Source organism: Fusarium mangiferae (assembly GCF_900044065.1).
Source record: "Fusarium mangiferae strain MRC7560 genome assembly, contig: FMAN_scaffold022, whole genome shotgun sequence".
Classification (NCBI taxonomy): Eukaryota; Fungi; Ascomycota; class Sordariomycetes; order Hypocreales; family Nectriaceae; genus Fusarium; species Fusarium mangiferae.
This window is the reverse complement of record NW_024573942.1, coordinates 136,673-160,120: the sequence shown is the minus strand read 5'-3', so window position 1 is coordinate 160,120 and position 23,448 is coordinate 136,673. Positions and strand designations below refer to the sequence as shown.

The following is a 23,448-nucleotide window of genomic DNA, read 5'->3' as shown; positions in this document are numbered from 1 at the left end:
TGTCTGCCCGTCCAAGTCCACACAATATGCCCAATCTGCTGTGCCACCTACAAAGTCGATGCATGCATAATCATTCCAACTGCAGTCGTAGGCCACATTGTAGCAGGGACTGGACGCCCTGCTCGATATGCTATATCTTGCCGTTGCAGAGTTTGAGCTATTCAGAAAGGCACAGCATCAGGAATAGGGCGAGTCAACCGTTAATTGATAGCATTGTGAAGCTGGCCTGCATGCCAATTTCCCTTAACGCTGTATCCCTGGTTCCACGTTGCCACAGTTGCCGGGGCTCCAGTAGGGGCAAAGCTGGTGTTGTATGCCATATGTATTTCCTGCGGTGTCAGAAGACCCATGTTAGTATTGGCTCCTGAGGGAGCGGTCTGAGCTATTTGACCATTCGTGTTGAACATGCTGTGTACAGGCTGCTGCACTCCCAGATTCTCTTGGCCATGAATGAACGAGGTTGGGGATGAGAGGGAAGAAGTCAGCTTCCTCACGTACTCTTTGGCCAGTCCCCAAGTTATTTGCAGCAAGGGTAGGCTGCAGGACGAATTGGTTGTCTTGGTTCGAAGGAACAGCACAGGGAACGGGTCGAGTGCTATCTTCGACGATCTTGAAGTCGGTATTCTTGTTGTTGTTGGGAGAAATTGTTGAAGAGATAGAAATTGTATGAGCTTGGAGACTTGTAATTTATTGAATTATTTGTTATCTTGAAGGAAGACGAAGTATTAAGGAGGGAAGATGAGGAGTTCAGCCCTCAATTTATATGTTTATCCACTGATTGAATCCTGGCTACATTGAAAGTTTCCTGATTAATAATGACAGAATATGCATCTTTATAGCATAACTGAAGGCATGATAACAGATATCCTGTATACAGAGTCTTCCTTCTCTGATTTGAGTCGTGAAGAAGAGTTCAAGTTGTCATGTTGCAGTTATCATAAAGATAGCTTCTGTGTATTCTTCTCAGACGTCTTTGCGGTGTGACAAGACTCCCTTCTGATCCCTGATATCATGAATAGATGACCGTTCTTGTGTGATATTGTAAGTTGGAACGTTATGTTACTTCTGTGTTATTTGCGGCGGATTGAGGCCAAACAGCATATCAATGACTTGAGATATAAAGCGATGAGCAGTGATGAAGGCGAAAAACACCTCTGAATAGCTACTTCAATTGATAATGGTGGTGTTGTTGAACGGCAGTTGTGCATTCAATCCAAAGTCAGCTATTCAGCCTTATCCGCACAACCGATTGTGCGGGTATGAGTCCCCGTTTGGCTTTAGGCCTCAATTATGACTTGCAAAGTACCTAATGTTACCTACGAGAGTTTCTAGCGACCTACCTTGTTCATTATCTGGCTTATAAAGCAAGCCAAGCTCACTACAAAAATGCCATGTATTAAAACCCACCAAATACTGCAATGTCGTCCTGAGACATAACACCTACTTCTCAAACAACCAGTCTTTCTACTAAGCAATATGCACCATAACTCAATCGTTGTTTTTCCTGCCTCGGGCGGCATTGGTGGAGGTACGTATCAGCACCTCTCCAATTTCGTCGACGCGAACAACGTAATTCTGGTAGCAAGAAGCCCAGGCAAGATCTTGGGGAGATGCACAAAAGCAGGTGCAATTGCTCGATATGGTGATTACGACAAACTCGAGACAGTGGACCATGCTTTCGATGAAACTCGCATCCTGAACCTGCTTTCCTACGCTAGTATCGAGCATGAGTAGCGTTTTAAGGTGAGCAGTAAGGGCGAAGTGACGGAATGAGTATAACATAAAGCTGTTTCGTAGGTTCGTAAGTACGCCATCGATGCAGCTAAACAATTCGGCATAACACATATCTTCTATTACTCCCTCGGCTTCTCAGGCATGCTACTGCCTCTCTTGCCTTCGTAATGCCAGCTCATCTTGACACCGAGAGGTACGTTGCTAGATTTGCGGCTGAGATCTCGTCCTTCACATACACTGTCATACGTCAAGGTCTCTATACGGAATCATACAGTTTATACCTTGCCTTCCTCGACCTGAAAACCCCTCCCAATGAGTTGATAATTCCATATGATGGAAAGGGTCCTGAGATATCGTGGGTAAAGCGTGATGAGGTTGGTAAAACCACTGCTCACCTACTCCCGGACTACGCTCAGAATTCTACAACATTCCCGTGTTTCAACGATGCGCTCTTCTTGTCTGGCCCGCGAGAAATTTCGATCGGGAAAAGCGTAGACTTCATCAATAGTATTCTCGAAGAGGAGATTAAGATACTATAATGTTCTATAGACGAATGGGCGTCTCAAGATTCAGTCAAGGGGGCTTCGCGATACCTACTTGATAACAAGGCGAATCCCTAGGCAAAGGTTTACGATGCTGTCAGGCGCGGGGAGGGAGCCATGGTGACTAATTTGCAAGTTGATTGGCAAAGAGTCGAAAATAGTCGAGAAGACAATTGCAGATATCGCTAAGGCATAGTATATATGATAAAATTATAGGACAAAAGTCTGAGAACACTAGCCCCACATCCAGCCTCCGTCATTACAACACCAATTGAACACTCAGCAATTGTATCATGAATAGTTAATGAAATTAAATAAATTCTATATCAATCAATTGCTATTACTCAGTGCTTGAGTGTTATATATACCATCACCGTGCCCGAATGACGGCGTGGAGGCGGGTTTGCACGGAAGTCGTCAGCTTCAAAATCAGGTAGGGAGGCAAGGCTGCCCACGCCTCTTGCAACGATCTGATCAACCGGGCTCTATCTACCTTGCTTTCTTCTATCTGATTAACTTTGGATGCATTCGTCGAAGCTCGGCTTTTAGAGTTTTCCATATGTGCTCTATGGAGTTTAGATCAGGGGATTGAGACGGCCAATTAATGAGTTTTATCCTATGAAGCAGCCAATCCAACAACGGTTGAGCCGTGTAAATTCGGGCGTTGTCTTCTTGAAACTGGTCAAATTCATCGAGGAAAGGGAGGAGACTTTCCGTGAGGGCTTTGCGATAAGACCAGCTGGGATAATCTCCTTTCTTTGCCGTCTCATCCCTCATCATCGATATGACATATGACTGCTTGTCTCTGGTAACAGCCTCCCAGAACATAAGGAAAATAGTAGGTTTAACATGATGCTGGACGTTGACTGGGAGGTGGTCACCTAGCTCATTGATTTGTCGGCATATATCTCCGCTATCATGGCTGCTCTCTGCTCGAGAGTAGATTCATGGTTTTTTCTTTTTTTGGCGATTTCCGCTTACTTCAGTACCAAAATCGCGTTGTTCAGAAGCCATTGAGTATATAGTTCTTGTTATCAAAGTAATTGAGTTCTCTAGTGACGTTCTGCCAAATGGTAGTAAAGAGTTACAGGCTCATTCCAATCGACCTTGAGAAACATAGTAGCCTTGCCAGCTGTCAGGTTACCATGTTCGAGGCTACTCTCAATCATGTAGTGATACGATGTACAGGTCATGGCCATGTCTACGACCAATGAACAATGCATGACAGTTGTTGCTACAAGGATTTGTGACTCGATACATGGAAAATATGTCGGCCTTGATTCACATCAGGGTAACGTAGTCATCAAACAATAGATATCAGTCTATACGGTTTACAGGCCAAAGACAAAAAAACGACTCAACAGAAGTGGGTGGCGCACCACTATGCCATAGTGCCATCGATATATTCTTGATGATAAGCCAACGTACCACGATACTTCATGCATGAGAATCACACGTTACTGGTAAGACGAACCTGGTGCATTTGGTCACACTCAACTCTTCCACTTCCCTTGAATCCGGGGGATCGTAGCACCAGTCAGTCTGTTGTCATCTCCAACAGAGTGACTTGTACAGTTGGACCCATTCACCTTCGACAGTTGCTATAGGTCGAGGTGGCAAGAACGACGCTTTAATACTATCTACATGGAATGGAACAGCCTGCAGGGTTGAGTTACTTTTGAATTCGCTCCATTTCATGTGTTCTCGATACGTTACTTTCGTATGCCATGATCTAGTTTTAACGAGAAGTCGCACACCACAACACTGGTACGACTTCCAGCTGGTCTATACACAAAGCTGGAGATACGTCAGTTGAATCAAGTAGGAGCCACCACACGAGGTAGAATCGCCCTCGTCGGCGCTTCTGTAGCCTTGATATCGTGGCGCCTACGGAAGTTTCTGAAACCTCAACCCCGTTGTGCTCGACTGTCATTCATTCATAACAGAACCACATGTACGAGTGAGGTTGAGTTCCACTAACTGAACCACCCTTATTTACCCCTGAGGTATCTGCCGTCCTTGCCATAAACTTCCCAATTGTCGCCATGTGACCTGACGTTGTCATCTTCCTTCCGATCATACTGACCACACTACCCGTGATACTTCTCTTTCTCTCCGCCTCTCAGACATGTTTGAACACCGCTCTCACATTGTTGTCTCCTGCGGCCCTTGCACATTTATGTGTTACTACACGTAGCTTAGCTCTGCCCATTTCGTCGTTTTACATCTCTATGCACACGGCAAGGCTTGCTTTAGTCTCTTGGAATAGGGTTACTTTTCTTAAACCACCATCTTCTTTGCAGCCACATGTACAGTTCCACGCCCACTTTCCCTTTGAGTCGTCTTTCATCAGCCCTAGAATAGAGCTCATCTGCAACTTGGCGTCTTGAATGGTCAAACATCCTCATAATCAGCTTCCAACAAACCTTATTCGTCTTAGACTATATAAAACGGAACAAGAGGTCAAAGTACAACGCAATCTCGTTCCTCTCATCACCACTATATTGACGATAACTGATCCGAAGCAGAGTGCTTCCGAGGAGGCTGTAGTCCAACCAATAGTCGAAAAGGGTGCCGACGGCCACTATCAAATTTAACCTTTCCTGTCAAGACGACTTGATCATGGGGCTAGATGAAGTATTATTTCCTGGCACCGAACGCTGGAAGTCAACCTTCATGCTTCTGCCAGTAAATGACCAACAACTCTCCGTCATTCTAGCAGAAAACATCAACCTCAACTCTTGCCACTTTATAGCCCTAACCCTGTACCACTCTCGTCGGACACACCTTATGCTTTACTTGTTCAGAGAGACTTGATTTGCGTTGATCTGGGGTTAGCTCCCTCTTGTTCTTCCCGGAGTAGCCGGTAGTATAAAGAGAAATGATCTATGCGGTACAAGCGGCTTCTGAAGTGGTCGTTCTGGACGAACCCGAGATCGAGGAGATCATTAGAGTTGTACTTACCAGAGGGGGACGGCAGCGAGTCAAGGTTTTGCTGAGCAGTTCGGACGAAACGTGGACTAATCTTCATGATTCGCAAGATACGGAGTGGAAGGTGAGAGCACAGATCATGTTGGAGGATGAGCATGGACTCTGGGGAATCCAATTCTGATAAGAACTTCTTATAAGATTTGTGACTACATAGCACGGACATTGTATTCATATGGCCTCATCTTTCCCTGGAATCAGACGTCCGAGGTAGTTGCTAGCTGATCAGTGTTTCTCCAACCTTTGATCTGCTAATACTCTCGTCTCTATCGCTTGTTCCCTGTAGAGCTTCAAGTTCTAGTGAGGATCCTGGAAAACTATACTAATCGTAGAGACCAAAAAAAACACGGTGCTACAATCAGGACGGTTCCTCTGGACACAATTTAAGTCACGTGTAAGAGGATCGGCCATATGTCATGTAATTGGACACAACTGAAAGTAGCGAATCTCATAGGGACGACTAGCTTGCTCTATTTGAGGGGAAAGAAAGCACTCGAAAAGGCCTCTAGATCTGTGCTTAACTATTTCTGAGAATCGAAACAGTTACATCGGCATTCAACGGAGATCTACAGTTCTTTCGATAGCTTTCAGCAGACAAAGACTTCATGAACAGCTTGAGCTCTATTTATTGTTCCCTCAGTCTGATGAGATCGCGTCTCATAAGCCGTGGAAACGAAATGGATGACAAGGTTGGTGCTATGAGTTTGGAAACAAACTTTTCTGAACATGACGGAGAAGTTAAAAAACAGCTGTCACAATTACGGGAGATGAAAAAACTGTCGATGAATGGATAAACGTGGCTATTGAATACCCGCAGAAACTCTCTTCTTTGACCATCCCTCCGGGGGTTGGGTGATTCCCTCGACCAACGTAGTTGTCCCTCCTTTCACCTAAACGCTACGCGCTCGGCTCAAGGACTGTTTGAGGTTATTCGCAGTCTAGTCTTACTAGCATCTCGTCTTCCATTCAGTGTTTATCTACGATATTCAATTATATAATTGCGATGAGATTAAAACAAAATAAAATAACTACTATCTACGTTCGTCTTCACTCCGTGTCCACCTACAGTCTCGGTACCGCTGGTCTACCTGTTTCACTCTGTTCTGACTCACTCGACAGACTGACAATCACAGTCTCAATGAAGCTATTCCTGACCTCTATTGGGAAAGTCTGCGTAAAAACTAATGCGATAAAAGAGCAATCTATAACGGTGTTCTACACTAGTTTACAATTGACATCGGATGGTTACCCTTTCTCTGTTCTCTCAACTCTTGTTGTCGCCGGTCGCGTTGCTCCCTCAATGACATTACACCAACCGTGTTAATGGATTCGTGCACCTCATCAGCTGTGCTCCACACCAGACTTCCTCCATTGGGTTGCCACGGCGGGCTCCCTCTGTTGCCCTGACGTAACCTCTCGGTAAGTAGCGCGTGATCCAGGACAAGTTTATCCTCGTCGGTGCCCTCCTCGCGCCCATTCTGGTCGAAAAGAGCCAAGAGATGGTAGTGTGCCGTCGACAGCACATCACGATAATAATGCCATAACCTCGCCCCCTCAGTATACTCCTCTACCGAGAAGGACAACCTCGATTGTAGTCAACCTTGTCCGGTTGGAACAAAACGACACCACTCTGCTTTCGCTCGTGTGTCCGCTGTGCGTCGAATACCTGGATCATCCGGTCCCTCATCCTTTCAGGACTCACGTACATTCGCCTCCTGTCGGGTCCAGCTAGCGCTTGTTGACTCATCCTTTCGCTCTGTTCAGGACAGTCACTCTCGTTCGTCAGTCTGCCGTCCACTTTATCTTAAGGTGGGTTCTGCTCTCGCTCACTCACCTAAATCCTTGCCGGAATAGCTCCTCCCGTCGCGATAACCTCACTCCTCTCGTCGTGAAAAGACATACGTCTATCAACTGTCGTGAGGAATGCTTTGGTCCCTCGGCACTACCTAAATCATTTCGCCCACTCGTGTTGGTCATCCGACCTTCAATTACAAATTGGAATGGCTCAGTCCATTCGTCCACTTCCAGTCGCCGTCGCTCCTGGTTGCGTGTAGTTGGGTACTCACCTGCCTTCAATAAACTCCTCACTGTTCGTTCGGACTCGACTCTATCTCGAACAATGGAATGGAATTAAGTTCCAACCAATCTTCGGTATGGGGCGATCCCGCCCTCTCATACTCTAGCGCCCCCGCTTCCGTATCCACATCCGTGGTTAGACCATTCGCGATGCTCTAGTTCGTTGCTGTGCTCCACTCAGCTCCCTAGTTATTTCCATATGTTCCTCTTTTTATCTCCCTTCGCGACTCCGCCCGAACCGGTATCTTAGTGGTTGAGCCATATTGACAGGACCATGCACGCTATTTAAGCTCTTTTTCCCCGCCCCCTCACTTTTTGCTCTGCTTCATATTGTCACCTTTCTTTTCACCTTCGTTATTTGATCATGGGGAGCCAATCTGCAGGAAACGCGACACCGCCCGAGGCATCGACACCAGCTCCTGTTACTACAATCTCTCCGTCGAAATCCCCGTCAAGATCTCCGCCGGCTCAAAACGAACTTATCCCTAGAGACGATTTCGATGTCAGTCCTTCAGCCCCTCTTTACACTGAGGACAGCACTAATGCTTTGGTAGCATGATCCTCAGAGCGAGGCTGACCCTTCCCTTGGGACGGATACGTTAGTGAACCTCGCGATGATTCCAATCACACATTTTTAACAGGTTCCGTAGCGAGAGCTCGACCGCCTCAGTTTCTGCCAGCATCCTCGAGTATCGCCGAAGCCAGGGGCGCACGTACCACAGCGACAGATTCACCTCCAACTACTTTTTGCCCAACGACTATCAACAAATAGAGTCTATGGACTTAACGTGCGGCTTTGTGCCCTAAAACGCATTGACACAGTCCTAACTTTACCATCAGACACCATTACTTGACGCTCCTTTTAGACAACGAGCTGCTCCTCGCCCCTGTAAAGACAGACTCTGCACAGGTGGGGTGTTCTCACAAGCTATGTATAGAAAGCACTTTTGCTGATTTTCACACCGCTTTATGCAGCAAGTTCTAGATGTTGGTACCGGAAGCGGTAAGTTTACACCGTCACTTCTTTGGATTCCCACTGACGGCTTCGCAGGTATCTGGGCTATGTATGGTATTCGAAAATGTCCGTGAATGTCGCCTGCTTACAGACTACAGTGAATTTGCAGACCGATACCCAAACACGGAAGTCATTGGCACAGATCTCTCTCCTTGCCAGCCCCAATGGGTCCCCCCGAATCTTCGCTTCGAGATTGATGATGCGATCCAATCCTGGACATGGGGAGAAAACCACTTTGACTTTATTCATATTCGGTATCTCTTTGGTGCCATTAGGGACTGGGACGCTCTGTTCAAAGAGGCATATCGCTGTTGTGCGCCGGGAGGTTGGGTCCAGTCGGGTGAGGCCGACGTCAGGTTCCGCAGTGATGATGGGACTACCGAGCTGGAACCTGTTTTCGAAACCTATCAGAAGCTTTTTGAAGATGGTAGCCAAATTCTAGGCAACCCTTTCTTCGTTCATGACCTGCAACAAACGGCTTTCGAAGAGGCTGGCTTCATAGATGTTGAAACGATTGATTACAAGGTAGGTCTCTCTAGAACTTGATCGCAACCTACTGAAACGTTGTCTCGTAGTTCCCTATCGGTGGTTGGCCCAAGGACCCAAAACTCGCCGAGATTGGTCTACTCGTCAAAGCTACACTAGAGAACGACCTGGAGGGTAAGACAGCTCACCCCCACGGTTAACAGATTTCTGACATCTGACAGGTTACACCCTTATGATGTGGCAAGATATTTGCCACTGGCCCCGTGATGAATACCAGATATTCCTTATGAGCTTACGCAAAGCGATACGTAACCCTGAGGTACATAGCTACATGACTGTGCGTTACGTCTACGGCCGCAAGTAGGCTAGCTACGCCGCATTGTGCGATCTTTAAGTATTTCTCTTCGCAGGCTAGTGTGTTGGGGAGGATAAGACAACCAATTAATCTTCTTTTGTGGGGCTAGAAAAGGGACTAGTGCGAAGCGCTGCTCGCAAAACACAAACAAAAAATCGCTGGGGTACATACCGCCAGAGCCACCTGCTTTGGCACTTAGATCGATGTTCGTGAAACTATTGTAAGGTCGACTGCGAGTAACGCAGCTGTCACGTGGGGAAGAGAATATTGCGGGAGTTCTAGTTAGTTTCGGACGAAAAACAGACACAACATAACATGATTGAAATATCTTGACTGATATCTTTTTTATTAGCAGATAACTGTCCTTCTACAGTCGATTTGCTCCTCTGTTTCCCCGCATCTGAGACAAGAACGAGCTCTTCAACGCCGCGACTCTTCATCCCAAGGACAGCCTGCATTTGTTCCAAACAACCAGTAGTACCAAGTGCCACTCAGGCTAGTTCATTAAATCATGAGAGATGTTTATGAGACCTAGTGACGCCACACGAATCTATCATGACACCATCATCATCAGCTGTGTCATGGGTGGCTGTGAAGAAAACGTACCAAGTCTAGATTTCGTTTGACGTGCGCGCGGTGGTTAACAGAGCCATCGCTCGCCAGTGGCATTGCTTTGGGCTGAAAAGGTAGCGTCGAACGGAGCACTGTGCAAAAGATACCTTGTTCCATGATTGAGGGCCAATAGGAACATGGACGCACGTGAGCATTTATAAGGGTTGCATGTATGATACTTTACCGTGATGAGGCGCTTTTGGGGAGTTCTGGGCAATGATGCGAATAAGGAAATGAGAGCTGAAAGCGGGCTTACGAGATGAGCTATACCTTAGTTGCGTGTGATACCAGCCATGCTCCAGCCACTACGACAAGTCAACATGTACTAGTCGTCCCGAATCGCATGGGATAGGGAGTTGATTCGGGCCGATAGAGGAGTGTATCGCAAGAGAAAGTGGGGTTAGACAGCGGCTCGCTGTCTTGGGGGTGGGGGATCTAGAGCCGGATCGCGGCTGGTGTGCCGGACACTGCAGTACGTACCCATGGCGAGTCCGGCAGCTAAACTCCCTGATACGCGGTGCTAGTTTGACCCTTGTGTTTTGTCCATTGGTGGCATTCCGGCCACCAGCAGCGTCGCTCTGATGTCCGTACTCTGTCCACACGTGCCGTAGTGGCTCGAGCCGCCTCGGTTGAAGGTGCTTGGGTTCGTTGCGCTGACTGCAGGGCGTTGATTCGAAGCTTCTTCGTCGATCTCGATTGAAGCTGCTTGGCAATTATTGTGACGAAAACCACACTCTTCACACCAACCGCTCTCCTTCTTGTACCTCGTGAACTGCTTCCCAAAATTCTCTCTGTATTAATCGCGCCTCTTTGTTTGCCCTGATGGCAAAATAGCCTCTTCCCATCACATCCATTTTCGCAGATCGGCGCCAATTACGCACGCGCTTTCCTCTGCTGCAGTTGTCGCTGACGACGATCGATTAGTCTGTAGCATAATTCGTCAGCCGTAATCAAGCTTCATCATTTACCTCGATGCCGGCTTTGCGAGTTGCTCCCTCTGCAAGCGTGGCTCTTTATCGGTCTCCACTGAAACCCATAGCCCCGGTGTGCGTTTTCCGTTATCTTATCAGTCGGCGTGAGATCTAGTCCGGTTGCAGTAAGGCTTTTCCTTTTTTTTTTCAGTAGCCTTTTTTGTATGTTAAGTTATGTGTATTTTTCGTCTGGGGGGCCAAGGCCCCCAAAGTTCCCTATTAGGGCAAAGGACGTGGTGGGCTAGAGAAAAGCAGACCTATCTTAACGCTAGTTACAGAACGTTTCTACGACCGTATCGATAGACTACGCCCTTTTCAGCATATCAACGGCACAAATGGCGCATCCTATCGAGCCTGTAACCCGTCATCGGGACGACAAGGCGCAGCTGGCACATCGCAGCCGCTCTTGGAGCCTAATGTCGGGTTTCCTGACACCAGCCTGTTCGCATGGAAGCTCGGAACTGTCACGAGATGTTCACGGTCAAGTGAAGGGCGCGGTAACGCCCCTCATCCCAGTTGAACGCGACTACTTGTTAGACATCCGGTTAACTAGCCGAAACATCATCCAATAGTGTCGAGAGCCGGATCATCACCTATGCACACCGAAACATGACAGGTTCATTCGACTTGTACGTACAGTCGTAAAGTATCTCATGATATTCGTGATCCTGATCCCTAACATTTGCTATCTAAAGTGGCTGACCTGTCGGCCTCGATCTGTGCAATGATATTAGTGTTAGGATAGCCACTTTAGGTCGCAAACTCGAAAATACATCGCTGAGAACCAGCTCTACGAACTGCCGTATCCCATGTCAAATGCTGCTCATAGTGTCTCCCCACGCACCTACTAATAATCCCCCAAGCCTGAGTGCCTTATGACTCCATATTGAGCCAGTCAGTCCTGTCAGCCGCACGAAAAGAGGCTCAGCTAGCATCTCTGCGTCGCCGACGCTTACCCGGAGGTTCCGCAGAAGGATGATACGTCCGATAGTGTCTAATGAGGTTGTCCAGACGCGTGAATGCTCTCCAATCACTGCAAAGCTCACATTGCATCTGTCCGTCAAGGGGGGCATGAACTGTGTTTTCGTGACGGGTAAGATCCGAAGGCCGGGAGAAGACGGTATGGCAGGACCTGCCTGTATTTGGGTTGATCAGATCACATCGACAAGGGCCAACATCTTGGGGTGCCGGAGAAGTCCTCAAAGGCTTTATCTGACGCTGATTGCTGCATGGCCGAGTTGCAGAAGCAGGACTGCGCGATTCCTGCGGAATACGTTCGATAGGAGGGAGATTTACATCACTAGCCTGGAGTGGATTCTGGCCAAGGGTCTTCCAAAACTCTGTCTCGATCCCCAGACGTTCACAAGCCTCAATGGTGTCTTCGTATGTGAGGTAGGTTCCTTGCAACGCATTGTAGAGACGACCCATTGACTGCCGCTTCTCCGCCCTGTCAAAAAGATCTTTCAGGTTCGGATAGGTGTGTTGCAGCAACCGATGATTCATGTTGGCAGCTTTCAATAAGCTTGTAATGCTAAAGCGGTGATTTGAACTGTCGTAGGCGACCCAAGTTCCTTTCCAAGGAATGTAATCAAACCCTGGTTTGATCGGAGGCTTCTGGGAGCCGGTTTGCGGTTCCCCCGTTTCCGGAACGGGTGTCGGTTGCTGAATTTCCTGCTGCTCAGGAAGTGCCGAAGATGTCGCACATGATGCGGATTGTGGGGTTGGTGTCTGTTGTTCCATGAGGCTATCCCAATCTGGAAGGTTGTAGCTGAGACTCGGTAGTCGAAGGTCGCTGAGACTTTCCAGGTTGTTTATGATGGCAGTACCGCGTGCCTGGTTGCCGTAGGAGTTTGTCGGCTGCATGGGCGGGAGATAGGATCCATTACCCCAAGTTCTCTCGGTATAATAAGAGTCCCGGGGTGTGCTTGCTTGTCTATCGATCGGATCATAGACGGATAATTCAGATCCGTCATCTGCGTCACCAAACCCTTCAATTCCCTGATCGTTTAAGGGGTCATATACAACCGTGGAGGCATCAGATTCAGGATAATAGGACTCCTTCGACTGTTTAGGATTACGGCGTTCCCATTTGCCGCGTTTGCCACGTATTGATTTTGCCGGCCTCTTTCGATTGCATACGCCCTTAGAACAAGAAGAAGCTGCAGACGCCGTGTTGGGTATAATATCGGGATACTCACCATTCCTGAGCCACGAGCTAGTCATGTACTGAATTTCGGAAAATTGCTCGGCTGCTTCTGACCCTTGCTGGTGCCCTGATTCTGGAAGTTCGGCCCAGTGTTGATTGCTCTGGGTCTGTGTATTGGTCTCTTGTACTGGTGATGTGAAAAGGTTGGTCGGTTGTTCGTTGAAGTCAAGGTAGGTCTTGGGCGAGGCGGGAATGGCTGCATATGACCCATTCAAGCTCACTGGATTTAAGACAGCAATGTCATGTGCCCCATCATTCAAAGGCATGGCCGAGTCCTGTCTTTGTGAGTTGAAGGAACAGAGACGTTTTCGAGCTGCGGTGCGGGTTGGTGATTGTAGAAAACTATGATTGCGGCATTCTTGAGCTGTCATTCGGTTTTTGGGGTTTGTCCGTAGCAGCTTCTCAAGAAACCTCTGGAGAGGAGCTGGGGCTAGTATTTTTTTACTCCTGACCTCCCGTTGCCAGGTGGGATAGTCGAACTTCTCAGGATCAGACGAAAATTTAGGCAGGCCCGCCCAGAGTTCCATTGCAATGATGCCGACAGACCACATATCGATCATTTCAGTGTAAGAAGATGAACCCCAGATCTCCGGAGCAGTATAGTGCAGGGTTCCACACTTGCCACTGCAGCCATCTGCCAGATTCTTGGCGAGGCCAAAGTCTGCCAGTTTGGCATGAATCGGATCACGCCTGACAAGCAGGATATTGCTCGGCTTGAGGTCGCGATGAACAATGCCTTTGCCATGAAGGTACACAAGCCCATCTAAGGTTTGTCGAAGGACTTCTCGGCCTTCCCGATCGTTGAAGTGGCGAATCTTGCTTTGTGATATAAGAGTACCACCAGGAGCGTATTCCATGATAAGTTCTGGTCCTTCTTTTCCACGAACGCTAAATTCGTAGAACTGGACGATGTTCTCCTTTGAGATATTAGACGCATTAGTGACCTGGAGTCGCAAAGAACTAACTGACATGCTTCAGAGAGTACATGAGCTCTGCCTCAGCCCAAGGATTGGATACGGAATTGGTTCGAGAATTAAAGGCTTTGATAGCAACAATCGCCCCTGTGGGTATGACGGATGCCCTGTGGACGATCCCATATGTCCCTCGTCCGATTTCCAAGTCTTTGCAATACCGAGGGACGGACATTATCGACGAAGCAGAAGATTGGAGCCGCATTTGATCGAGGTCGGGAGGCATTCCATGGACCCTCTCGAGAAAGGCGGCGTATGCAGGCCCAACATCAGCATCCACCCAAGGCTTCTCTATGGTCACCTCCAGGCCTCCTAGAAGAATACTGACCCTGCGTGATTCCATGACTCTCTGTGTTCTAACGTCGACGTCTTCATATTCATCGCTTATCTTCGTGGGGTGCTTCTTGGAAAGGGATTTCAGGATGACTTTACCATACTGTGTGAACGTAATAGCAAAATGTCTGCCACTAATTCCTGTCTTGTTATCGGGGTGCAGTAAGACGTCGCATTTCTCCCGATCGGACCCAAATACAAAGCCTGCAGTTGGACTCTTTGGCGCATGGTCCGTCGTAAAGCAAAGATTTTCCTCGAAGAAAGGTTGTGGAGCAGGCGTGCCGCTTTCGCTGTCTTCGTCAGGGACATCGGCCGCGGCGTAAATATCTGCAGCGAAGGCAACTTTCGTGGATGTGTAGTAGAGTCTGTGGTGCGGGTGGCGGAGCATGTCATTATTGATCTTTGCGGTGAATATGATCCACGCCATTGTGGTTGGTAAAAGAAAACCTAGACCGTGATCATGATGGCTGAGAGAGGGGTGACCAGATGAGTCTTATAGATGCTGCTTTAGCGCTCGGCAGGTCTGAAACGTTTGGGGCCTACACTTATGGTCTGGCTCGCTCATGCTAAGAACTAATCAATTTGCAAGGGTGCTCCCGTTAGCTTTTCGCGACGCGACAAGATATTGGTGCCTGGGGCAGCAAGACGCGGGGGGAGGGTGACCTGTTCGAACCCACCACAGTCGGCCAACTTGCTTTCCAACTAACATTTTCGAAATATTCATTCAACAACCTATCTGTCTGTACATGAATTCAAGAAGTTTTCAAATGGAGTCATCATCGTCGTCATCGTCATGTGGTTCTGATGCGGTAAAGTCCATCAGGCCATTTAACAGTGACACGGAGTCTGATCCTGTCTGGCGAGATCCAGAAAAGCGGTTGTCACGATACAAGTTCCTTGTCACCTCTGAGATGTCGGCCCTTTTTCGCGCTGGCCCTGAGGGTCAAAAATTTCTCATCGACGATGAATTAGAATACCGTGGCTCCGAGCCGCTGGTCATGAAAGATCATGCTTCTGTCATGCCGACAGATATCTCATGGTGGAAGAAGAAGCAACAGCATTTCGCTCAACGACTTCGACAGATCGAAGAGAAAGAAAAGGCAGGGAAATTGCCGGCTACGACAATGCTTGCTCCCGCTGCAGACAAGATATATAACTGGATTCCAGAACCGCCTAAGTTTGCAGCGGAAGACCCGACTCTGAGTCGATCCTCTAACAACCCACTACCGAACCACACAACGTCTGAACACGGGAAAAGAAAGCGCGACCGATACGATATACCGGAGGATAGTATAAGAGTATCGAAAAAGTCCAAGTGCGATGGCCTGCCTGACTCGCGGCTGAGACCACAGAGGCGCGAAGCAACAGCGACAGCGAGCCAAGATTGGTTATCAAAACATACTCAGATATCGAGCAACACACGGTCATGCCATGCAGAAGCTACCAGGCAGTCAATTTTGATATCGGAGAAGCAACCACTTCGGAGAAGCCGTCGCATTATGAATTTGGGCGACAGGGACGCTCGCAGCGGCACGAGACCGCGCTCAGCGTCGTCCGAATGCAAAGGTCAGCAATCGAAAAAAGCAACGAGAGGGCGCCGCAAGAGGAATGCGCCTCGAAAATCCTCGGCGGGTAGACTACAGAATAAACGTAGCTTCAGACATCGGGGAAGTCCCCCTTTACCGGCCATCGATTCAAGACAAGACGAAGTATTAGCCCAAGACATAGCGTCGACAGTAAGAAGAAGTATTCGTCTCGCTAGAAAGAATCCTGTCAAAACTACAAAAGGTCCAGTAGTGCAGATCCCAACACAAAGTGTCGTACACAAGACATAGAGTATGGCGCGCCAGAATGAGGCGATTTCAGATTGTCGGAAAGTATTTTTGGATGAATCCACTACTCAGGTACATAGCACTGTCTAGCTAACCGTATCGATTTTTAAATCAGTCTGCGTATAGTGTCAGTGCGACATATTCCCTAAAGCCCTTGACTGCGATTAGTAGCCTTTGGCAAATGAGTCGCTACGACGATGCGGAGTAACCTCATCAAAACAAGGATAGACGGACGCGGCGGTAATAAGCAACAAAAGAAAAATATTGAGACAACACATTGAGATGCCGGCTGGATTTATGTGCAACACTGGGACAGTCAAACCACCATGCATCACTGATGATGCAACTACAGTAATAACATGTAAATGCCATGCCGATATGAGTGTGATGATGGTGGTGGCAAGGTAATCGGGTATTGTGTTGGCTGGTCATTCCTTCCTTGTGATCAGTTGTGCGCAATCATCACAACATTCAGGCAGTGCCGAGGCTACTGTAAGAAAATGGTGTATGGCGCCATGTGCATGTGTATGTGCATCATACGACGCTTGGATACGAGGCCATCTGCGATGCGCATCTTGATTGTATTGGAGACGCGATTCGAAAACGCGCCTCAGGTTTCCGCCATCTACCTATGCCCATTTTGCAATTACCTGAGCGTGTTTCACGCCCTTGATTGTTTCTCGCAAGACACACGGGGTTCGGCCTTCATGCACAGGGCTTCTCGAAATCGCAATGATAGAGATATGGCAGATCGCGCACTGTAATTGCGAAGCGCTAAGTTATGGTTTCCATCGATCGATCGACCGACTGACCCAGCGAAGCGTGACGAAGAACTAAGGTCTGAGCATCCTGAACATAGCACATAGCTCATAGCTCATAGCTATGGACTTGTTCAAAGACCACGCGTCGACGCTGAAGGTGTGCCGGCGTTTTGGCGGTGGACTGGCATCAGCAGTTGATCATCGCGCCCGAGTGGGACTTGTTATGCATCCTTGGGAAATGCGCGTTTCATGACTACACGTGGGCAAAGCACAATCACGTTACGTGCCTGCCTGCCGGTTTACAAATAGACAACAGGGCTACTTGTGTATCGGTCCTTCCAAAACTGTGCCCAGACACGGTATCAATAGAAGAACAGGGATCTATCCCCAAGATCGCCAGCAGCTGTAACCCTAGAACCGCGCATCCTTGGAAAAAACCCTCGCAGGAGAAAACCCAAGGCGGCCAGAACGCTGCTATGCGAGAAAAGACGGCCGTGTCCTCCCGCGGTCTCCAGGTAAGCTCTGTACCATCTCAACCCAGCGTTTTATGTCTAGTGGTCTCATCTAGTGAGACGAATCGTCGAGGCCAGTTCGTGTTCCGAGCGGCAGCCGAGGCTGCGAAAGAAAGAAAGAAAGAGGGTCTCTGGGCAGTACACGACTGCAGAGGTCGGTCATGCAACGTCTGAGCTGCGAAAAGGGCAATGAGCCATTGGAGGAGGCCTGTGCGTCGAGGTCGGTGACAACTGAAGGCCCAGAAAGTCGCGCGGCTGAAAGCAGCTGGTCTTGTTCGGCAGGCAAAGCTGCAAAGGTCGATTGGACGCAGCGCGAAGCTGCAGGCGGAAATGAATTGAGGGTACGTTGACCCTCCATGCCATCCAGCAGGATGCCGCGAATGTCGCCTGGGTAGACGAGGCTGCAGGTGTCGGTCGTGCGGGAAAATCAGAAGGAGGGCGCAGAACCCAGAATGTCGAAGGCTCGCGAAGCTGTGATGTCGAGGTATGAAGAAGCCGCAGGCATCACATAGGAAATAGTGCCCGAAGGCGATGTCAAGAGCTTGCGAAGCTCAGCGTCGTCGGGGACACTTGTCACGAAGAAAGGTCAACTCTCCAAATCCCTTTCTTCTGGCAGCTGTTGGGCCCCGCTAACCCCACAGCCCTAGCAGAGCGCTAACGGCGGGTGCCAAGAAAAAGTTTTTTACAGCATAAAAGTCAACTTGCAATCAGTGAAATTGAGATGACTTCACAACGATATCACCAAATGACGTCGCATTACAATAAGAATAGTACAACAGTGTTTCTCTTGACCTGGTTGGCATTTTAATGTATATATAATTATGCTCAGACCAAGAATACCATTGTGGTTTGTGGAAATCTAGATCTAACTAATGGAGCTTAAACATCTTTGGGTGCTGATCTGACGGCTCTGAGGTATAGCAATAGCAGTATTAATCTGAATGATGTGTGATAAAAGCTACACCATTATGATCGCTAGATTGAGGCCTACACAATGTTATTGCCTTCATGGCGATGCGAAGTTATCTCAATTTCCCAGTTCCTGATCTTTGGTTGATTGATAATTACGTGGCCTGTTTCCGGTCTAGATCTGTAGGTATTGTTGTCAAATGTCCACCATGCCACGCTGCAAGCAACAACAACAGCGGCGACCAAGTCCTCGCCACTAGCATTGCAGGCCATCAACAATGACGCTTCACATTTATTTATGTAGTAGGTATTTGTCCCGATCTTCTGATGCAGATTGCGTGTGGAAGGACCGACCGCTGACATTCTCAGCTTGTGCAAGAATAGCTTTCAATGACGACGATGCCGATCCTGAACGAGGCGATACGAGCTGGTTAGCTCGAGGATGTTCAGCAGCCATTGAACCGAGCCTACATCCATATATCCCGATCGAAACCTTTGTCGTCGCGATTCCTTCTGCCACGAGCTTGCCCGCGATCGTCTGCCTAATGACCGATTGCAACATCATCAGACGAATTCCCTCCCATAAGACCTCGTAGCGAAACCCCAGCGACTTTCCTCCTTCCTACGAGCAACTTCTCTCTGGGACGAGCCCTTATCGTGGACATGGCGATGCGCATACCTAGCTCCTAAGAAGCGAAACAAATCTTTTCCTTTCACCATCGAGACCGCGCCTCCCAGACAGCCGTTGCACCGGGCCGGAAGAGATGGATGGCGCGGCCTGAGGCGTGGCCATTACTCCTCTTGATCGTTCATCTAGAAAGCCTGCCAGAATGCAAGCGCTCACTGCCGCTGTGCTGAACCGCAAACCTTCTCCTCCTACAAGCATCCATCTTGAACAAAGCACAACACCGGCGCGCCTTTCGGCCCCTCTTTGCCATTCGTCCTGGCTGAGTGTGTGACTGAGCTGAGCGCTAGCGATTTCTCGGCAAGGTCGAGAAGCCAACAACAACAGAACGCGTCGCGAAACGTCAGTACGTGCGGTCACTGGTCGATTCCTTGCGGTAATGAAACGTCTAGGTTAGTACTGTTTCAGGCTGACCTATCTCCCCTTTTAGACCCCATTGTCTGCCATCGCGGAGCGTCAAAGCTGCGCCTCCATCCTACAGTCCCACCATCCACGGCATCACGACGCCAATCCTCATCGAATGCTCAACATGACCTTCTAGCACTCCCTCACATACGAGATGATTTGCTGTCCACTCGACCGTACTACTGCACAAAGTATCGTCGCCCTGCTCCGCTGCCACCGCAGAATCGTTGCATCAGCTCATTGGATGGCCTTAGTCTCATTCTCGCATGACCTGCTTTCCGCCACCACTGCCGCCCACCTTGACCTTCCATCCGATCCTCAGCCAATTCTCGACACCTCAATCAGTCACAAGATGATGTTGTCGATCTATAGGAACTCGACGGATTTGCCAGCCCAGCGCCATCATAGGTGAGTTCTTCCCGAAAGCATGCAATGAATGTTGAGTTGGTGGGTTAATAGTGATACTGGAGTTGCTCGAGGGGCCCAGTCTCTCTGCCGAGCCCCTGGCGATACGCCCTTCGACTTGTCCACTGAGCACTGTTGCCGTTAACGCGCTCCCGTCCTCCAGTCCTTCGCTCGGAAGCGAGAGCTCTCCAGCGATGCACAAGCTCCTAAGCCTACCTGCAGCAGCGTCGCCACCACTTTACTCCCCGCTCAATAACTGCAACAGCACCGACAATCGGGCAACAAGCCACCATCGTCCCACCCCGACAGGACCTCCGCGTCTTCGTCCGTCTAGAAGCCGAAGCTGCGGTCAGGGTCCACAGGGGCTATGCCAACCGGACCCTGATCAGGGAGAAACTTGGCACTGTGTCGGACAAGGTCCGACAGGTATTCCAGGTCAGATCGGGATGGGCAGTCCTGACTACCTACCCTGAAACACGCGATTTTCCCGTAGAGAAGCGGGACGAGTGGGCGACCGAGCTGGGAGCTGCGGCAGTAGAAACGAACAAGAAATGGCACACTTACGTGGTCTCAGACTTTCCCGGAAGACTGACCGACTTCCGAGGTAATGAGGTGGACAGCGACAGCGTTGCCGGTGATGAGATAGAAATCCAGACAGGGCTCAAACCCGTTGCTATACGTCCTGGAAGACAATTCTCGGATAACTCCATGACCAAGACTCCACTCGTGTCCTTCCTGAAGCCCACCAAGAAGAGTTTCTAGTCCCTCTTCGACAGTCGGGCAGCCAGACTGATAGATAAAACCGGCCTACCTAAGCGGTGCGAAACGCGCTGGGGCTACCACTTTGACCGCAACTGCCATAGACAGCCAGTCTGCCAACGCCGTGGCAAGATTAGCCACTCTGTAGACGACTGTGCTGCACAGGAACAGTGCGTCAACTGCTTAAGCCCCCATGATGGTAGCCTTCGTAGGTGTCCAGCTCGGCCGAAGAAAGTGCGCGGCGTCCTTCGCCGACTCAGCAAAGAACAACGAGAACACGTCCGGATAGTGGGCGCGGAGACGTACCGACAACGACACTTAGATTCACAACCAGAATCTCACATGGAAATCCGACAAGACACTACCGAGATGTCGAGGGACGATGCCGCATCAGACCAACGCTCAAATGCTCGAGACTCAAGTACGGCCGCGTCAGGGGCACCTTCGTGCATCATGGTGGCCACCGCCCCTAGAGCGGATTATGCAATGGAGGAGGAGCCCGAGCATCCCAGGCCGGGCTCACCGCGAAAGCGCCGAATAGGTCTCATCACTCGTCCCCATGACTTGGAATAGACGACACTCACAGCAGACACGAAAGAGCGACAAGAAGCCGCTCAAGATCTTCCAGGCCAACGTCGGCAAGATCCCTCCGGCCCACGACTACGCGCTGGCACTTGCTGATTCGGAATGATATGGCATCGTGCTCTTGCAGGAGCCGTGAACAGCCGATACAAAAACGCGCTGTCTGGCCGAGACGCATCCTGCATACAACACATTCACGCCCGTCGATGTATGGGACAGTAACGAGACTCGACCCAGAGTGATGACATACGTCCGACGAGACCCAAGACTCCTGGCCGACCAGATCCTACCCTTTGAGACGCGCGACATTCTCTGGATCACAATCAACGGCCTGACGGTAGTCAACTTCTATCCAGAACGACGAGACGCCTTGGGCACACTTCTCCGATGGCCTGTTCCGCAACGCTGCCTCGTCGCTGGCGACTTCAACGCCAGACATCGAAGCTGGCAGTCAGGCCAGACTACGGAACGCGGCCAAGAAATCGCAGGCTGGGCGTCAGAGAACGACCTCGATCTCCTCAATACTCCCGATATCCCGACAAATTCGCATGGCAACACAATTGGCCTCGCCTTTACCAATTTGCCATTTGCTGAGGCTACCGTCGAGGACCATTTAGCAGCCACCTCTGACCACTTCACACTCAGTTTGACCATCCCCGACATCAACTCCGCTCCGATACAGCCGGGCAAGATTCGAGTGACAACAGAAGATGAGCTAAAACGGTTCGTCCGGATCGTATAACTTGGAGCCGCAGAGATCCCGATCGTAGACTCGACACCTGCAGAGCTTGGCAAGCTTGCGTCTTAACTCACACATCTACTGACATCGGCAGCCAAGGCAGCTGGCCGACCTTCACAGGAAGGCGGCCACCCAGCGCCCTGGTGGACAGAGGAGTGCGCCTGCGCCGCGGCCTCATTCTGGGTCATCCCAAGGAGTTACCCCCTCGGCTTCAATTTGGATGTCCAGATGGCCAAGAGAGACTTCTATCGTGTGGTCCGTCGAGCGAAGAGGAAGTGTTGGCGCGAACTCATCGACAGCTTCTCCAGCAGCAGTGCTCTCTTCGGAGCCGTCCGGTGGCTGAGATCCCTAAGGCCCTTCCAATCGCCTCACCTGCAGGTTGACGACACTGTATACGAAACTTAGATGGACAAGGCGACCGTACTTCGAAAAGCATTACTAGAACGTCAAACGTTAGATGACGATATTGCAGGCTCCTGGACACCAGTCTCCCCTCCTAGATCGATCACATTCTTGCCAGAAGTTTCCCTGGACGAGGCCCAATATGTGACCATCCATACAGGCAGTACGTCCTCAGAGGCAGACAACATCACTGACGACCTTCTCAGAGCCGTGTGGCACGTCGTTGGGACGCACATACGTCGCCTATTCGAGAGATGCCTCATCACAGGCCATCACCCAAAACCATTCAAGGAGGTGGAGGTGGTCATGATCGCGAAGCCTGGACGACGAGACCTCACAATGCCAGGGGCTTAGCGACCCATCTCCTTGCTCCCCTGCCTCAGCAAGGGCTTGGAGCGGCTGGTCTAGCATGGGCCGCCATCTACTATAATGTCTTGCATTCGCAGCAGGCCGGAGCACTGCCCAAGAGGTTGACAATAGACCTGGTGATCGCCTTGGTCCACGATATCGAAGAAGCATTCGTACGCAAGGTGGCCACCCTGGTCACGATGGATATCCAGGGCGCCTTTGACACCGTCATGCGCAACAGACTAGTATTGCGTCTCCGTGAACAGGGCTGGCCCGACCATCTCGCCAGATGGGCCGAGTCCTTCATGAAGGATCGTTCAGCCCGCGTGAGGTATCAAGATACCCTCACGCCCTTCGCTCCTCTCCAGTGTGGCCTGCCTCAGGGCTCACCAGTATCGCCCATCCTCTTCCTGCTCTACCATGAGCCAATCTACCGACTAGGCAACCCTCAGGGCTGCGCCGACTACGCGAACGACACGGCTATCCTTTCTATAGGCGACACGACAGATGAAACCACTGCCATGGCCTCCAGCTCCATCGATGGGATGGTTCGATGGGGTGCAGCAAATGGCATTTCGTTCGACCCGAAAAAGACTAAAGTCATGCACTTCTCTCTCAGCAAACTCAGGACCGTGTCGGCCATACGCCACGGCGATACATAGAGACACCCCAAATCAGCTCTACGCTAGCTCAGCGTCTGCCTTGACAGTGGGCTATCATTTCGCCTTCATGCCGAGAAGTGGGCGGCCAAGGTGCACGCCGTCGCCTATCACCTAAGGGTCTCATCAACACGATACACGGCCCTCTCCCGAGCGCCGTG

The 23,448-nt window shown here is 49.9% G+C and overlaps 6 protein-coding genes across 6 annotated transcripts; 5 read left to right on the top strand and 1 right to left on the bottom strand.

Annotated features, from left to right (window-relative positions):
* Positions 1–1,901: 1,901 nt before the first annotated feature.
* FMAN_14192 (uncharacterized protein) lies at positions 1,902–2,273 on the top strand (the record flags this gene model as incomplete). Its single annotated transcript, XM_041825564.1, has 1 exon — positions 1,902–2,273. One exon carries the CDS (start codon positions 1,902–1,904, stop codon positions 2,271–2,273), a length of 372 nt encoding a protein of 123 aa, XP_041690932.1.
* A 5,431-nt stretch (positions 2,274–7,704) lies between these two features.
* On the top strand, positions 7,705–9,205 carry FMAN_14193 (uncharacterized protein; the record flags this gene model as incomplete). The annotated part of the gene is made up of 9 exons (XM_041825563.1): positions 7,705–7,842; positions 7,895–7,938; positions 7,991–8,128; positions 8,181–8,250; positions 8,316–8,343; positions 8,392–8,404; positions 8,454–8,880; positions 8,931–9,015; positions 9,063–9,205. The coding sequence occupies 9 exons, from the start codon at positions 7,705–7,707 to the stop codon at positions 9,203–9,205; spliced, it is 1,086 nt and encodes a 361-aa protein (XP_041690931.1).
* Positions 9,206–11,703: 2,498 nt separating this feature from the next.
* Positions 11,704–14,716, bottom strand: FMAN_14194 (uncharacterized protein; the record flags this gene model as incomplete). The annotated part of the gene is made up of 2 exons (XM_041825562.1): positions 11,704–13,902; positions 13,955–14,716. The coding sequence occupies 2 exons, from the start codon at positions 14,714–14,716 to the stop codon at positions 11,704–11,706; spliced, it is 2,961 nt and encodes a 986-aa protein (XP_041690930.1).
* Positions 14,717–15,056: 340 nt separating this feature from the next.
* On the top strand, positions 15,057–16,124 carry FMAN_14195 (uncharacterized protein; the record flags this gene model as incomplete). Its single annotated transcript, XM_041825561.1, has 1 exon — positions 15,057–16,124. One exon carries the CDS (start codon positions 15,057–15,059, stop codon positions 16,122–16,124), a length of 1,068 nt encoding a protein of 355 aa, XP_041690929.1.
* A 2,457-nt stretch (positions 16,125–18,581) lies between these two features.
* FMAN_14196 (uncharacterized protein) lies at positions 18,582–18,899 on the top strand (the record flags this gene model as incomplete). The annotated part of the gene is made up of 2 exons (XM_041825560.1): positions 18,582–18,606; positions 18,673–18,899. 2 exons carry the CDS (start codon positions 18,582–18,584, stop codon positions 18,897–18,899), a joined length of 252 nt encoding a protein of 83 aa, XP_041690928.1.
* Positions 18,900–21,380: 2,481 nt separating this feature from the next.
* On the top strand, positions 21,381–23,290 carry FMAN_14197 (uncharacterized protein; the record flags this gene model as incomplete). The annotated part of the gene is made up of 3 exons (XM_041825559.1): positions 21,381–21,875; positions 21,978–22,268; positions 22,487–23,290. 3 exons carry the CDS (start codon positions 21,381–21,383, stop codon positions 23,288–23,290), a joined length of 1,590 nt encoding a protein of 529 aa, XP_041690927.1.
* Positions 23,291–23,448: the final 158 nt, after the last annotated feature.